Below are 17,217 nucleotides of genomic sequence, written 5' to 3'. Positions count from 1 at the left end.
TTGAAACAATCATATTTGGTATATATTATGGTGTACACCAATTCTTGCATTCTGCTACATGGCAACACGCTATTGGACAATTTAAGAAAAAATAGTTTTTCATCAATCAAATCTTGTCAAGGATAATGATGTAAAACATGATGTAAAAAAATGATGTACAAGTGACATTATCCCTCTTAAAACGAACTTTTATGTGTATCAATGCTCCTATATGTACACATATGCACATACATACGAAGGGAGAGAATCATGGAGTGAGTGAGACAACTTGATATTTTTTCCCCCATGGAGAGGGAGAGATGATTTTAAATTTCAAATTTCCTTTATTTTTGAATGTCAACCTAAGTTGCACACATGGACACGTGATAAGAACATGACATTAGTTGGACACATCAATATGTGTGTTTTTTAAAGTAGGACGTACACATTTTATTATAATTTTTAAGAATTTAAATTTATATACTACCTTTTTATTTTTCTACTTTTAAATATATGACATACTATATGTCACGTAAAATAGTTGTCCAAAAAATATCGATAAAAGGTGCAAAGGACAGGAATGAGATAGTCTCAGCACTGTTGGCAGTTGCAGTGTGAAGATTCGATTTCTGAGATAATGAAATTGGACTATTTGTGAGTATCAGTGTACAGACAAGCTCTTGTTCCTTTACTTGCTGGGACGCATCCCGAGATTTATATCTCTTACGATGTTCCAGGGATGAGGTGATGAGGGCCTTCAAGATTGGGGTTCAACCTTTCAATTATAATAGAGCACAACATGTAATTTGTTGGACAAATATCATGACGTGTCCAAGAAGGGTCCATATTTACACAACACACTACATGTTGATTATGAACATGCTGACCTTTAGAAAAGTTATTATGCTTACTACATGTTAACTATGTGAGCGTAGAGAGAAATTCTATAAAAGAGTAAGAAAATGATGAGTTTAGTTACTTTGAGGAGAAAAAGGGTCTAAATTCTTGTTTCTAAGTCTTAGATGTTGCTTTATCTTGTCTTTTCTACTTCTCCAATTCTTCATTACACCTATTTCAAGATGGTGAAAAGAAATTCTATTGCTTTATTTTTTTGTCTCTCATACCTACAAAAAATTGCTACTGGGATTTTCATTTGAAATCTAGATTAATAATTATGGCTCTATCATTGATTGGATTGACTCTTCTAACGTTTGATCTTTGCTTGCAAAAACAGTAGTGGAATGGTGTTTGGTGGCTGATAAAGATTTTGAGTGCCTTGAATGCTAGGCAAAACACAAATCAATTTGAGGTACTATTCGACTTTTTCTATACATTCATTGCATCTATTTATCTTGAAATATAAAGAAAAGCTTAAGTGAGATGATCTTATATGCATACATTCGTATTGGGATTGTCACTGAAGTTATGACACAATGAATGCTAAGCGGGGTGGACAAATGCACTTCAATTCCTAAATATGTCACTTGATTAGTTCAGAATTCAATGTAACGTTATTCGATTGGACAATTATTTACTCAGTCACGTCTAAATATATGACCATTCGTTAAATATTTCTAACTGGGGTGGAGTGGTTGGTCCCATATTAGAAATGTATACACTACCATGTGTGTTTATATATATATATATATATATATATATATACACACACACACACACAACTGGAGATGGAGACTTCTATCTTCTCTTCAAAGCAAAGTCTTTTTCCACTTCAATACATGTCAAGATACATTTGAAAATTTTCAGCCGTTGGATTAGAATGAATCCAAATTCTCCAAATCTTGTAGAAAAATGCAGTAATTTCCAGATTGAAAAGTATACCTACCTGCTTTTATCTTTGTTCCCCATAACTGACCTTTAAGATTATCATATGATTCCTTTCTTCTACTACATTTTCTGAGGGTATGATTGACATTTCACTATATCTTGCACGATTTTGGATTGGACAGTAGTGATGGCGGTTGGAAAGTTCCTTGCTTTGCTTTGATAAGCTGTCACTTGCATATAAATTTAGCTTATTTATAAGTGCTTAATTTGGCATTAATTTTTAGAGGCCATTTGCATTTTTTTATATGTTAATGATCATGCAAGATTCTTGAAGGCTCAATTTCTAACCCCCTTTGTATTAATTTAATACAGTTTTTTTAATGCTTATTATATAATTTATCTTTGATGATTGACAGTAGTGATGGCGGTTGGAAAGTTCCTTGCTTTGCTTTGATAAGCTGTCACTTGCATATAAATTTAGCTTATTTATAAGTGCTTAATTTGGCATTAATTTTTAGAGGCCATTTGCATTTTTTTATATGTTAATGATCATGCAAGATTCTTGAAGGCTCAATTTCTAACCCCCTTTGTATTAATTTAATACAGTTTTTTTAATGCTTATTATATAATTTATCTTTGATGATTGTAACTGCTCCATAGCTTTAGTTTTTCTATCAAAAAAAAAAAAAAAAATTGATTTTTGCTAACATTTTGCACATTTCAGGCAAAAGTGGGGAGGTTGTTCATCTGAAGTCTTCTTTCTCGTTTGTCAATGAATTTGATGCGAAAATCATTGTTTTCTCGTATTTTTCACGCTCTTACTAAGGTAAAGAATCTGATTTTGAAAAATGTATTTGCAAATAGCTCTTCTGGACTATTTATTAAGGTTTGAATGATTTTTGTGCATTTCTGTTGTTTTAGCTCTTGTAAAAGCTTGACCCGTACCTCTCTCCATCATGGTAGATGATGGTGGACAAGAAGTTGTAGTAGATATCCTGTTGGCTGAAGAATGGCTATCTCGTGCACAGGGACTTGTTCCTGTTGCAATAGAGAAGGCACGGGAGGTTAAAGGATTCCCGGGGAGGTGGAAGATGATAATTGAAAAGCTGGAACAGATTCCCTCACGATTATCAGACTTGTCTTGCCATCCTTGCTTTTCGAAAAATGCGCTTTGTATAGAGCAATTGCTAGCTGTTTTGAAGACTTTGAATAAAGCAATTGAGCTTGCGGATTTGTGCGTGAAACTGAAGTACGAAGGGAAACTTCAAATGCAAAGTGATCTCGATGCACTATTGGGGAATCTGGATTTGAATTTACGAGATTGTGGGCTCTTGATCAAAACCAGAGTGCTCGGTGAGGTTACTTTGCCATCGGCTATGGGAAGCACTTCGACCGAACCAGAAGCTACAAGTATTGGCAATGTCCGAGAATTGCTTGCGAGACTTCAGATTGGTCACTTGGAGGCTAAACATAGGGCTCTTGACAACCTTATTGAATTCATGAAAGAGGACAAGAAGAGCGTGTTGGCCGTTCTGGGACGAGCCAATGTTGCAGCATTAGTTCAATTGCTTACGGCTACTTCTCCTCAAATCAGAGAAAAAACCGTGACTGTCATTTGTTCCCTCGCAGAATCTGGAAATTACGAGAATTGGCTTATTTCTGAAGGTATTCTTCCGCCCCTTATTCGGCTAGTTGAATTTGGTAGTGCTGTAGGTAAAGAGAAGGCTACAATTTCTCTCCAGAGGTTGTCCATTTCATCAGAAACAGCTCGTTCGATAGTTGGGCATGGTGGGGTTAGGCCTTTGGTTGAAATCTGTAGAACTGGTGATTCCGTTTCACAAGCAGCCGCAGCTTGTACCTTAAAAAATATTTCTTCCGTGCCAGAGGTTGGACAAACAGTAGCAGAAGAAGGGATTATTAAGGTGATGATCAATCTTCTTGATTGTGGAATTCTATTGGGATCTAAAGAATATGCAGCAGAATGCTTGCAAAATCTCACGTCCAACAATGACAACCTCCGAAAGTCTGTAATCGAAGAAGGTGGAATAAGAAGCCTGTTAGCTTATTTAGACGGTCCACTGCCTCAAGAATCTGTGATCGGGACGTTGAGAAATTTGGCAGGTTCAATCTCGAACGAAGTTTCCATTTCGTTTGGCATTGTCCAGAGGTTGGTGCAAGTGCTAAAATTGGGTTCTCTTAGCTCGCAGAAAGCGGCAGCTTCAGTGATTTGTCGAATCTGCAGCTCGACTGAAATGATAAAACTAGTGGGAGAAACGGGATGCATTCCTCCTCTTGTAAGAATGCTGGAGGCTAAAGCTAATGATGCAAGGGAGGTCGCTGCACAAGCAATTTCTAGCTTGATGACCAATCCATGTAACAGGAGAGAAGTTAAACGAGATGATAAGAGCGTGCCAAATCTTGTGGCATTGCTCAATCCGAGCCCCCAAAACACGGCCAAAAAATATGCTGTTTCCTGCCTTTCGTTGCTCTCCTCGAGCAAGAAATGCAAGAAGCTTATGATTTCGTATGGGGCTATTGGTTATCTCAAGAAGCTTAACGAGATGGAGATTCCTGGAGCCAAGAAACTAGTCGAGCGTCTGGAAAGAGGGAAATTGAAAAGCCTCTTTAGCAAGTAGCAGGATAGCATTGATGTTGTTGTACAATGAAGTACATACTTTTATCTTCATACAAATTAATGCATTAGTTAGCATTAGGAAATAAAAAAATCTCTGTATCTCCTACCTAAAGTTTCATTACAAGTAAAATGAAATCTTCTTTTCCTTAGTTAAGCACTCGAACTGCCTCCAATACCTGTTAAAGCTCTCTTCAACCTGCTCATGGGTAGAATATCGGTTTCAGGTCAAATATGAAGAACTAGAAGATTCCACCTCCACAAAGCGCCTACACTTAATGTCTTAAGCTGATTTTCCCCTTTCCTCGTTGACCCGTCATTCAAAAGTTACACATTTTAGTGAGTGCGCTTTACTAATCTGATACAAAGTATCAGCTTTAAGCTATGTTCCTTTGTCTAATTGTTCATATCACTGCATAATTTTCGAACCCGCAAGATCAAAACCACTTGGAGTGGCAGTACGCTATGTTGGGTTTCGATACCCAATAAACCTTGGGCAATGACATTCGTTGGAAATTTGCAGTCGGCTTTGATCACATGACGGAAAAATTATTGACATCTCTATGAAATGGCTCGACCTGAAAATCACTTAAGACCATTTGAAGTGGCCAAATTTAATTGGAGATACTCATGGTTTCTTCACTTCTTGGATGGCTTTTAGTGTTGGCCCACTTACGGATATACTTGGCCTACTTATTGGTTTTCTTTTGGGCTTGACCCATTATTAAAACCAACCCCTAACTATATATATGTGTTCTCCACTTTTGCCTGTGTGTTATTTCCCCGTTTATTGAGAGCAAAAATCGGTTGCTTCTTCTTTGCTTTGTGCGTGCCGTTTTTTCTCCCTTTTCTTGTCTGTGGCTGTCTTCTGTGGGCGCTTTTATGGTTGAAATAACACTCCATTTTTGTGTCCTTTGTGGGTGCAATCGTGAGCAACCGAAGTCAAGAAGTGGTGTGATTTTGGTCGTTGATTGGAGGTGTTTGATGAGGTTGAGATTAGTAGACTGAGCGTGGAAATATACCTTGGTGGCCATCATTCTGCGACATGCTACATGTGGGAGAATGGAAGAATGACTCAAGGCATGAGCAAAATACGCTATGATATCATAATAATTATTGTTCGATAATGTGAAAGTGACCATTAAGTGGAGAATATGAAGTACAAAACCTTGAACGAGGGAAACGACTAAACTTCTTTATAAAGAAAACTAAATAGTAAATAACAATAATATCTGACAAAATTAATGTTGAGAACAAAGAAAAAGAGGACATAGATAGGTATACATGTAGTTCTTCGGTCATATCTCATAAAATATGGAACTCCAAATCGCAATCTTCCGAAATATTATTTCTCTTATAAAGTCAAGTAAGTTTCAACCTAGAACTCGCAGGGGATGTTAAGATTTCCTAATATCAAGATTGTAATAACTACACACATAGGGATCCATTGGTTGCATCAATGATCACAATCCAGTAATATATGGGAGTTATGGTAAATCATACATACATATATAGATATGGGATTGTTATTATGCTAGTGAATCAGTTCTGAACAAGAGTTTAACAATTTTCTGCAAAATCTTATCTGTATTGAGTTATATGACAGTCATACAAACCTTGAAAGGTTGAACCATTGTCGTCTTACTTACAAGTCACTCCAGTCAGCAGATGTTTGCAATCGAGAGTTCAGGGCAATGGACAAGTAGGCGTCAATCTTTTCTTCCTAATGAAACGGGTCGAGAGTATGTCTCAGACATGAAGGTAAATTGGAATCCATGGAGAAACAATTTCATGAACTTTTAGCCTTTAGGAATATTATTTTTTTCAGTATCACCAGGCTTGGATCGAGAAGAGAGGTCGATTTACTTGAAGTATCTGCATAATGCATCAATTCTTGACCAGATTTTGACATTAAAGTCTGAGATTCTTTGAAGAAAACCGGGGTTCTGATAAAGGTACATGAGCAAGGAAACAAGGAGGCATGAAACTGTAACGGACCCTGTGATGGCAAAGAGAACCTGAAAGCTTTGCAATGTCACACTGCTTGGGGTGATAGAACCGTCTGGACCTACACATGCTGGATTACTAGACTTCAGCTGAGAAATCTCGAATATTCTACCATTTTCTGTCAATTCAATTATGGTGCGGGAGACATCTGCAACTATTGGTGAGCTTTTAGGAAAAGCCTGTTGATTTAAAAAGAAAGTAAGATGATCAGTAACATGAGGGAACAGATAGAGGAGTTTACTACACATGTTGGACGAACAGGAGGTAGATGACTAAACCATTGTCAACAAGTGCAGAATGCCAAACTCGATAACATATTTGGGTCCAAGACTTGATGGAAACTAGTATAGTATCATAAAAGGAAAAATACTTACGAAAGCAAATCCATCTGTACGATAGGTAGGGCCAAGAATCTTGTATTTCTGGCAGAATTCAAATAATAAAGCCCTGATGTGAGGCATAACGTCAAAATAGGCTGATATACCTTCATTTCTACTTCCCTTTGTTAAAGCTTCATCGCATTCATGAGCAGACTTATATGTCCTGATTTTCGATTCTTCAAAACCTAAACCTTTCAAGAAATCAACAAGAAAGGATCCTTGTTGACACCCAACATAATCTCCACTCTTAATAAGTTCTTTCATATTCGTGACAGCAGGTTGAAGCCTCTGCAATGTTAACCTCGATGATAAGTTAGCAGTGTAGGTCGAGGTTAGCAAACTGGCCACAAATGCCCATCCCACCAAAATAAGAAAAATTAAAGTTCTTTCAATTCCTTGTCCTACAGGTTGACACAAGTTTCTACCGAAATTTATAGCAAGAGCGATACAAGGTAAAATGAATAATCTGTTTAAATAATGATAAGAAGATATAGTAAATTTTCACTGTGTAAATACTAATGTCAAGAAGAGGAGATAGATTACCAGGGAAGAAGGGAAAATAAGAAATCATGCCAGCATGTTGACCGGCTGAACCCCGGGAACTGGTGTCAATCCTTTTTCCAAGTATCCAAAGTGCCAGACCAGTAAAGATATAAAACATAGCTGATATTAACCGCAGCTCTTTATTCAGAGGCTCTAAAAATGTCCACTTATCATTTGCATCCTCATATGTTATTGGCACAACACTGGTAATTCCTCCTTCTGCGTATGGGAAGGTAGAGTCCACATAAATTGATCGGTTAGCAGTAATTGTTATATCTCCCATAGCAGCATCATATTTCTCCTATTCTCAGCGAAGACAAATGGAACAAAAACCAATGAATACCACGTAAAAGCAATAACGTTTTTGCAGAGTAGAAGAAAACTATGTAGTCATAAGAAAAAAATAAATGTATGATTAACCTGCAGAGAAACTTGATATATGAGATCATTGTAACTTCCGGCACTTGAACCGTCAGAGTTTTCAAAAGGATAAAGAACGTATTCATATGGCACAGCATATGGTAACGCTGCCATGACGGAATCGAACAACTCTTTAAAGTATCCACTAACTTTTGTAGCATTAGTTTGAAGATCCTTTTCCACTTTCAGGAATTCATTAAAACCAGATTTTTCCGGCACTCCAATTCTTAGCTTTTTACCACTAACTGGAGATTCCCAACCCTTTGGTGCTGTTACTGAGTCCCCTGGCCAAATAATACTCCTGAAATTTTTCTTTGAGGTCGAGTAAAAATTGGTCAAATTCAGATTGGGTTCTTTGGTAATTCCATGAGACGGTGTCCAAATTCCTACCTCTCTTTCCGCTTTCCCAACAATATTAACTATTTGATATGAATTTCTCTCCAGATGTCCATTACGAAGATAAAAGTCTCCAGCAAGCCCTCGAAACCTTGTCTCTAAAATTTCTTTGAGAAGTTCAGGACCCCTTTCAGAAATCCTTAGAGGAAATGAGAATGCAGAATTGAAAACAGAAGCATTCTTTATTTCATTCAGTTGCCTATTTCCAACTCTTTTAGCTGCCATAGCAAGAGCCCATAGGGTATCGTATGCCCAAAGGCCATAAATACTTACTTCTGTCGGTTTGATGTCTTCATAATTCTGACTAAACGTCCTTTTCCATCTATTCGTGAAAGACTCGAGCTCTTTAGATTTTGGGATTTGAGGTTTTACACCCAAAACACCTTGCATAGCTTCGACAACGTCTAAATTCATCAAATTGAATAGATCTGTCAAGCCACTGGTAACAATCCAGGCATAGCCATGATTCATCATTCCTAACTCCTTTGATTTTAGAAAGAGCCTAGAACCAAGAAGCAGTGGCATGTGCACCACAAAGACTCTTGTCTGCATGGTCATCATTTTATATAGTTCTTTGCTTAAAAGATCACTTGTGGCTGATTTTGGCAAAGCACATCTGTACGAAACTCGAGCATTGACATCTTGTAACGCGTTGGAAAGATAAGGGATAATGCCAGTACCATATTCCGTATCTTCATAAATAATGGCAACCTGGCTCCCCTGGAAAGCTTTAACAATGGAAGCAATGGCCTCAACCTGATCAGCATCACTTTGCGCTGTCTGAACAAAATAAGGAGTTCGTGGGATGAGAAAAGGGCTCGTTGCAGAGAACGAAATAATTGGTACATGAGCTATATCTCCGATATCCATTACAAAGTTGACCTGTGTAGCTGTTTGAGGACCAATAATAGCATCCACCTCAACATCTCTCAGCAAACCAAGAGCTGCATTCATCACGTAAAGTATGAGCGAGTCAGTGACAAGCATCAAAACATCTTAATTATTTGTAGGGTCATGCTGATATTGGTAATACCAATTATTTTCTTTGTGCCCATTTATATTACTATTTTCCTTTTCAAATATAGATTTGCTATGCTTGAAAAAGAAATAATTTATTCGTTTATTGTATAGTGAGAATCTGTTTTCTCAGTAATTTTCTTCACGATTCAATGTTATGAATTTTAGAGACATTCATTAACAACATGAATAAATCCGACAAGAACTCTGATATGAAGGACATGTAAAAACATACCACCAGCAGCAGCATCAATAACGCTCTCATTCGAGTCCCTCCACTGGAGATTCAGCCTAGTTGTATAGTTGCTATGAACTGAATAAAAATCAGAAAGAGCCATGATCAAGCAGCTCTGGCCTATACGCCCTACTGGTGACGTTAAATCAAGAACCACACCGACTTGAAAATTCATTATGCCGTCAGTCGAATTTTGTTCAGTACTTAGAGAGGGAATCAGAAGAAGGGAAATTGACAGCTGAAGTAACAAGAAGTTCATTTCTCCAGAGAACTTGGATGGATTATGATAAAACTCTCGCTTTGATCCTGCTAACCTGCATTCAGTTTTTTGTGAGATAATTACTGCAACCCCTTCTCTTTAATCGCAACTAATTCTAGCAGCTCATTCAAAAATAATCTATTGGAACCTAGTCATTGTAAGAAATGAACTTGAACTAGTCAATGCATCGTACATGTTCCTGAAGATTAAGCCTACGTTTGGCTTTCATTCCATTTTACTTATTATATTCTACTTTTTTTATACCGTCAAAGTCAAACTTTAATCTCAACCATATATTCAAAAATATTACTCTTTATTATCCATAAATTTTGCTGTCCCCACTACTGTTCCTCCTAAAAAGTTACCAACAGAGGCTAAAAACATGTAGCTAGTGTTTACGAAAACCCCTATAAAATATGGTTAAGGCATAGTTCAGGCTCAACATAACGGGAATAATTCTCCACATTGTCCTATTATTACAGCCTTGTTGGCGAAAGAAACAAAATGTTACATTGTTAAAATCTTCGTATTAAAAAAGAGTTCTACTCTCTTGGATTGGGAGTAATCTATTATGCAGGCCATATTTGGCTTCATTTGTTGTTAGCCGGATATTTTAGTTTGTCAAAGCTATTAAATATCAGTAAAGTATAAAAAAAGAGTAAATTTAAGGAAAAGAAGCCTATTATACAAACTAATAAAAAAAGTTTGTTAACGCGTAAACAAGAGCCAAAGATATAATTTTTGATTGACTTCAAATCGGCCCAAATTCTCAGGCTCATAAATCAAACACTTGAATGACCGGGTCAATAAGCGAAGAAGAGGGCTCATGGCCAAGGTTGGGGGGACCTCCGCTGTACTTTGGAGGGGCACCTGCCTAGGCTCGGCTCAAATAGTTGAGGCTACATCATAATTTGTGGTAGTGGGGTCTACATTCTGCTGTTGAATTTAACAATAATCATGCTAAGAAATAAGAATCACAATTCTAAATTAATAGTATAAAATTCATACCCACAGAAGACATTGTGAATATGAATATTAGTAGTTAGATCTTCAATTCCTTGCTTTTTACAACGTATTAACCGTCAAGGGGACAAGTCGATTAAAAAAATATGGAGAAGAAAAAGACTAGCTTTTATATAAGAATTTATGAAGCCGTTCCATTAACGACTTTAACCCTAATTAGGGTTTATATATATTTCCTGACCACATACTTAAAATTACCACATTACATAAAATATAACCCGTAAGGTATAAAATGACCCAAACATATTTGGGCTTAATCTTAATCACAGTATCATTATGAGCCATATATCTAACCTGTAAAATTTGCAATCAAATGGGAAGTTCATATTTAGACTTATTCCAACATCCCGCCCTTGTTAAAAAGTTGAAATGTATACTGTCCTTTATCATGCATGAGACAAAAAAGTAAATTAAAATTCAATTTTTTGTCGTAATATTGTTGAATTTATCGGAAAAGCCAAGAAATGAAACAACTGGAAATTCAAGAAATTAAAAATTGTCATTCCAAGCAAACCTTTTATGACTGTTGAAATTTTGTGAATGGCCAAAAATGGGAACACATTTGGCATAGTTTCTTTCCAAAAGATACATCGTTGGGAGTTTACTTAATCATGTAAATAAAATTTCAATTTCCACCAAGGATCTATTTTGTGTTTAGATAGAAACTGTAATAGAAATTATACATTTGTTAAATTCTGCAAACTCCTTTACTTTTCTTGAACTTCAACAATCACGATCTGCAATCCACACCTGTCCAATTATCTAACCTCCAATAAAAATCTATGCATGGAACAAGATTGAGAGAATTGGGGTTTTTTTAATTTTTATATGCTAGCAAAAAAATGAATTTTCCCTATTGTTTTTCAAACCCTAGCATCCCATTAACACAAGTCCAAACAGACTTGGCCAATCACTTAAAATTAATTCGGTCCAATATTTAATTAATTCAATTAATTAAATTTAGTCAATAAATTAATTAATCCAATTAATTAATTTGGGACTATTAATAAGCAACCAACTTAATTAATTATCCAACACCTATTAATTAATTAATAGGTGGATCTCATTCTTCTAGTTCTCCGTTAGTGTGTGACTCATTAGGCTCCCAATCCAATGCCTAACGACGTGAATTATTATTTTGATCTAATCAAAATTGATAAATTAAAATGCCTCTTTTAATTTCTCACTAATTATATCCGTCGTCCTAGATGGACATGTAGCAATGTGTCAGGGCAATACATGTAATGAAAAATATCACCTGGTATGACAAGATCATCTTGTTTGTTTATCGTGAAACTATAATCCTTTTATCAATTGATCCGATCAATTACGAGATATGGGAGTGTGTCAATCTCGATTATAGAACATATATTTTATTCCACTATTAAGCCAATACATATCGAAAATTCATTTTCGATTTATGAGTACACCTTGACCAATGATTTCATTTTCAACTTAACTGAATGAAATGTAGATCTAATCTCTTACTATCTAAAAGTGACGAATCCGCTATTAATCATTCACTACCTTTATGTGATTTTTAACATATCCGAATGATGTCGTATTAGCGACCATTTGCAGAGCAACATCCAATATCACCAAAGCATGACTTATCTCATATAAGACACTATGATGACCTTAAGTCGAATGACTAATTTCACTATCGAATGTTAGAGATTAACTACTGGCAGTCAGATAGTTATCCATGTAGAATCTTCCAGCGGGTCTCCAACGTTTTGTTCTATAACAAACATCAATGTATTTATTTAAGTGTTATCACACTTTGGTTTGTGAGATCAACTACTTACTTTATAAGTAAGAAATGCCATACGTGATGGTCTATTCGTAATAGCGATATTCGTATCTTGTTCTCACTTTCAACCACGAATAATTTAAGATTCAATCATATATAGGTTATATCTCATAATTACAACTCTTTGTGATTAACAAATTACTAAGATTTGAATCTACGGACTCTATTATTTAATTTAATTGAATATTAATTGAATAATAGATTTGTCATCAAATTACATCAATTGTATAGTAAAAGTGTTAATGTCCAATTACTTATATGTATAATATTATAAAAGTCTACATGATGATCATGTTTATACTGCGATAACTCTTTGTCAGTGGATATGCTATATTATCGAGTGTGGAAATTCGTTCCTTCTTTACATTATTTTTTTTGTATTATCTCTCTGGTGAGATGATACCGTCTTAACAAATGTTTGGATAATTGATGAGACCTTAGTTCCTTCATTTGGCTCTATTGTTATCACAATGTAGAAGTTTGCGATCAACAATGTTAGGAACTAATTTAAGTTCATTAATGAACTTTTTGATTCAGGTCGCAATTCTTTCTCGCTTCTGAAGTAATAGTGTTTTAGGCTTTTGCTATTGAATCTACGGTTGTTTTATGTTTGGAACCTTTCCAACATAACGCTTAAGAGTAAGGAAATATCCTGATTGAGATTTGCTATCATTCTAGTCTGGCTAGAAGTTATCATCACTATATCCATGAGCTCTCACTTCATTTTTTCATATAAAATCTTTTCAAAATTTTATCCATGTAGATTGGGATGAGTTAAGCAATTTTCTAGATCTATCTGCATAGATCAAGTTGCTTTTCCCATATTTTTTGTTGAGATATTATTTAAAAAACATGATTTCAACGATTGAAACATGGGGATGTCATATATATGATGGCGCTCTGACTATCTTCTTGTAAACATACGGATCTTCTTTGTTTTGATAAAATCAAACCATTGACCTTCTCATCAAATCGAAGATTTCAACTCCAAGAAGATTGCTTCAATCCATATATGAATTGATCAAATTTGCATACCTTTTAAGCATACTTAGGTTCAAAATTTTCGAAATGTGCCATGTGTACTTCCTCTTGCAAGTTCTTGGTAAGGAATGCAGTTTTGACATCCTTTTACTGTAACTCATATTTATAGTATCTAGCTATTACAGGAGAAATTCGAATGAACCTAAGCAGGGCTATATTATAGAAGGTTTATCAAAGTCAACTCCTTATATTTTCTTATAACCATTTGCTATTAGCCTCACTTTGCATGTATAGATATTTCCATCCATGTTGACCTTTTCGTGTAAACCCACTTACAACCTATGGGATCCATCCCATCAGACTGGTCGATCAAGGTCTAAACATTATTTTCATACATTGAGTTCATTTCGGATTTTATGATCTCTTGCCATCTCTTTGAGTCAACCCTTGACTTTATTTTTCCGCAATTAGTAGGTTTCATCATCCTCGATTAGTAATGCTTAATTAGTAATCATGTATTCTCACCTTCTTGAAGATCGAATGATTCTACTAGATTTGCAAAGAGCTGACATGTCCTCAAGAATCTCTACTTCTTGATCAAGAGTATGTTTCTCAGTAGGTATGGGATCAAACTCAGATTCATCTATTTGGTCAATTATATTCGTGGACTCTTGAACTCCTTTAAGTTCCATTTTGCTCCCACTTTCCTTCCATAGAATAAACCCTTTTCTAGGAAAATGATATGTTATGAGATAAAGACTTTCTTATCAATAGGTTTATAGAATTTATATTCAGATCGATTTAGTGCACTTCAAACAAGTGTCACATCCCCAAACTTTCATATGTGATAAATTATGATTATTGCCTTTTTCCATAGCTCGTATGGAGTTTTTGTTAACCGACATAGATGTGATACGATTTAGTGCGTAGCACACTGCAATCAATGACTGACCCTAAAACAATTTTGGGAGATTTGCATGGCTTGTTATTAATCGCACTATATCTAATAGTTTACGATTTCTCTTTTCAGATATATCATTATGTTACAGTGTATGTGGAGAAGTCTACTATAAGGGAATCTCATTCTCTTTTAGATAATCTAAATTTTATCTTTAAAATATCCCCATATTGATTGGATCTTAGTGTAAGAATATTTTTACTTAATTGTTTCTCCACTTTTAACTTGAATTTCTTGAACCTTTCAAGAGCTTCACGATTGAACTTCATTAAATATATATATGAAGATTTTTGAAATAGTCATTAGTAATTGTAATGAAATAAGAGAAACCTCACCTGACATTGTTGACATGGGTCTACGTATATCACCATGTATTAGACCTAGTAATTGTGTAGATTTTTCACCTTTTCAAGTAAAAAGAGATTTGGTCATTGTGCCTAGCATGCATGATTCACATTTGTCAAATGATTTAAAATTAGTTGGCCCCAAATATATATATCTCGAATTGCATTCTCATTTATGTGACCAAATTTGCAATGCCAAATATAGATGTTATTCAGATTGTCATTTTTATGCCTTTAACCTTCTATACTCATTATAGAATACTTAGTATTTAGAATATAAATGTCATTTTTGTAATTTACCATAGCCATTAAGATCTTCTCAAGATAAGATAGAGCAACAATCGTCCTCAACATTAAAATAATTAATATCCAAACATGAAATTCAAATAATATTCTTGATAATGGTGAGAAAAATATAACATTTTTCTAATTCTAATACTAAGCATAAACGCAATGGTAAGAAGTATGCTCCTACAGGTAATGTAAGCAACCTTTGCTAATCTTCAACGTTACTTTCACAGTGGTCTACTTTTATTTAATTTCTACATATTTATACAAATATGAAATCCAAATTCGATAACTAATAACTAAAAGACTAATAAAGTAGACATAAGTCTTGCAGTTTTTCTTATAATGACCTATCATTTCAAAATAATAGAAAGGTCATTAGATTTGGTATTGTCCTCTTTTGCTTTGACCGTCTTAGCCATCTTGGATGCTTTTCCGAATCCCCTTTAAACTTTTTCTTAATACCCTCAGAAAAATCAATGGCTTGCCCACTATTAACTTTGATATTGAGCTTAAAAGTCTTTAACATGCTCATCAACTCAATAAGTGTGCATTCAAACTTACTCATGCTAAATTCATAATAAGTTGTGAATAGCCCTCTCTCACAGAGATTGCCGAACCAAATCCATACTTAGTTCATGTTTCATGATTGACTTCCATTAAGACAACTTCTCAAAGTCAATTATCTTCAGTATATGAGCACTGGTCTTTTATTAAATTAATTATTCTCCCACTATTTAACTCAAATTTATGATCTTCTCAAATAAATTTATGGAATCTATCTTGACTTCCAATGGGCTTGATCCCATTTGCTATATTAAAATCTTGAGTGTACTCAACAAATCTTAATAAAATACTTGGATAGATACTGCTATTAATTGTATCTCCATACAATTTCCAAATCATTAAGTTGACAACTCTTTGTTTTCACACATCTTATGTGTTAGCTTAAATTGTCTCTAACATTCATCTCCTTGAGTGTCCTTAATTAAAGATAAATTTAAGTTAAGTCATACCCATTATTTAAAAATGTCTAATATTTTATAGTGTCAAATATATCCCTAATAGACTAGCCTTGAATATACTCAACAATCTAAAATTGATTGAGGACTCTGACTTTTTCGCAATTATGATGAAAGGCAAATATAAATATGACAATTAAATAATTAATTAATTAATCAATTAATTTAATTAGTGGGTATATTTAATTAAAATCAAATTTTATATATCTATACCAAATCAGAGTTCAACTCTAATTCCACAATTATATGCCGAAACTATTTAATTAAAATCAAATTTTAGTTAAATACCAAATAGAGTCCAACTCTAATTTCAAAACTTAAGGTGATTGAATTTAATTAAAATCAAAATTTAATTAAATAGCAAAATTAGAGCCCAAATCTAATTCCAAGATTTAGGATGAACTTATTTAATTAAATACCAAATTAGACTGAACTCTAATTTCAAGGAAAATCTTAGAGCAAGACAATTTAATTAAAACCAAGTTCTAATAAATGTGAAATTAGAGTCAATTTCAATAATATAAACGGGTGAATAATTTAAGTAAAATCAACTTTTAATTAGATACTCAATTAGAATCCAACTCTTACTTAAATTGAATTAACATTTTAATTTCGGATAAAATTCATAAATAAAATAAAATTCAATTTAGAGTCAAAGTTTAATATTTAAGTTAAAATTAAATTTTAACGAAAATATTTGGAAGTTGTCAATTTTAAATAAAATTTGGAACATGTCAAAATTAAATTTTAGGATTAAACCTTTTAAAAATTCAATTAATACTCTTTTCAAATTTAATTCAACCGTTTTGAAATTTGCAATATGTCAGGGTTTAAAATTATTGACATGCCCTTTAATTATAGAAATTACATGATAGGCCCTCATTTTAAAATTTGCAAAATGACCCTTGAATAATAATTGCTGGCAGGGGTCTACAATTTCACAAATTGTATCAAAGGCCACTGCCTCCACCTTCGGACCCTGATGATTGAAAACCCTCAAAATATTTTAGGGTTGGGCAGCATCGACTTTCCCTTTTGATGTGTGGCGGATCATTGTCACAATCATACAGAAGCGACGGTCATCGTTGCTGTCATTTAACATGTGACGTGTGGCGGATCATTGTCGCTGTCATTC

At 34.5% G+C, this 17,217-nt stretch overlaps 2 protein-coding genes across 4 annotated transcripts; one reads left to right on the top strand and one right to left on the bottom strand.

Moving 5' to 3' along the window:
- The first annotated feature begins 1,271 nt into the window (after positions 1-1,271).
- On the top strand, positions 1,272-4,556 carry LOC111410219 (protein ARABIDILLO 2-like). 3 transcript variants are annotated; one of them, XM_023040465.1, is made up of 3 exons: positions 1,272-1,288; positions 2,489-2,590; positions 2,686-4,556. In XM_023040465.1, exon 3 carries the CDS (start codon positions 2,721-2,723, stop codon positions 4,398-4,400), a length of 1,680 nt encoding a protein of 559 aa, XP_022896233.1. In that variant the 5' UTR covers positions 1,272-1,288; positions 2,489-2,590; positions 2,686-2,720; the 3' UTR covers positions 4,401-4,556. The 3 variants fall into 3 exon arrangements, with proteins under 3 accessions (XP_022896233.1, XP_022896234.1, XP_022896232.1); XM_023040464.1 differs by lacking the exon at positions 1,272-1,288 and adding an exon at positions 2,278-2,353; XM_023040466.1 differs by lacking the exon at positions 1,272-1,288 and having other exon boundaries at positions 2,267-2,590; positions 2,728-4,556.
- Positions 4,557-5,793: 1,237 nt separating this feature from the next.
- LOC111411258 (glutamate receptor 2.3-like) lies at positions 5,794-15,628 on the bottom strand. The gene is made up of 10 exons (XM_023041807.1): positions 15,471-15,628; positions 13,996-14,199; positions 9,395-9,708; positions 7,747-9,086; positions 7,327-7,627; positions 6,778-7,184; positions 6,395-6,582; positions 6,231-6,342; positions 6,046-6,119; positions 5,794-5,824 (listed from the first exon to the last, which is right to left on the bottom strand). Exons 1-10 carry the CDS (start codon positions 15,626-15,628, stop codon positions 5,794-5,796), a joined length of 3,129 nt encoding a protein of 1,042 aa, XP_022897575.1.
- Positions 15,629-17,217: the final 1,589 nt, after the last annotated feature.

Source organism: Olea europaea, chromosome 15 (assembly GCF_002742605.1).
Source record: "Olea europaea var. sylvestris chromosome 15, O_europaea_v1, whole genome shotgun sequence".
NCBI lineage: Eukaryota > Viridiplantae > Streptophyta > Magnoliopsida > Lamiales > Oleaceae > Olea > Olea europaea.
This window is presented reverse-complemented; position numbering and strand designations above follow the sequence as displayed.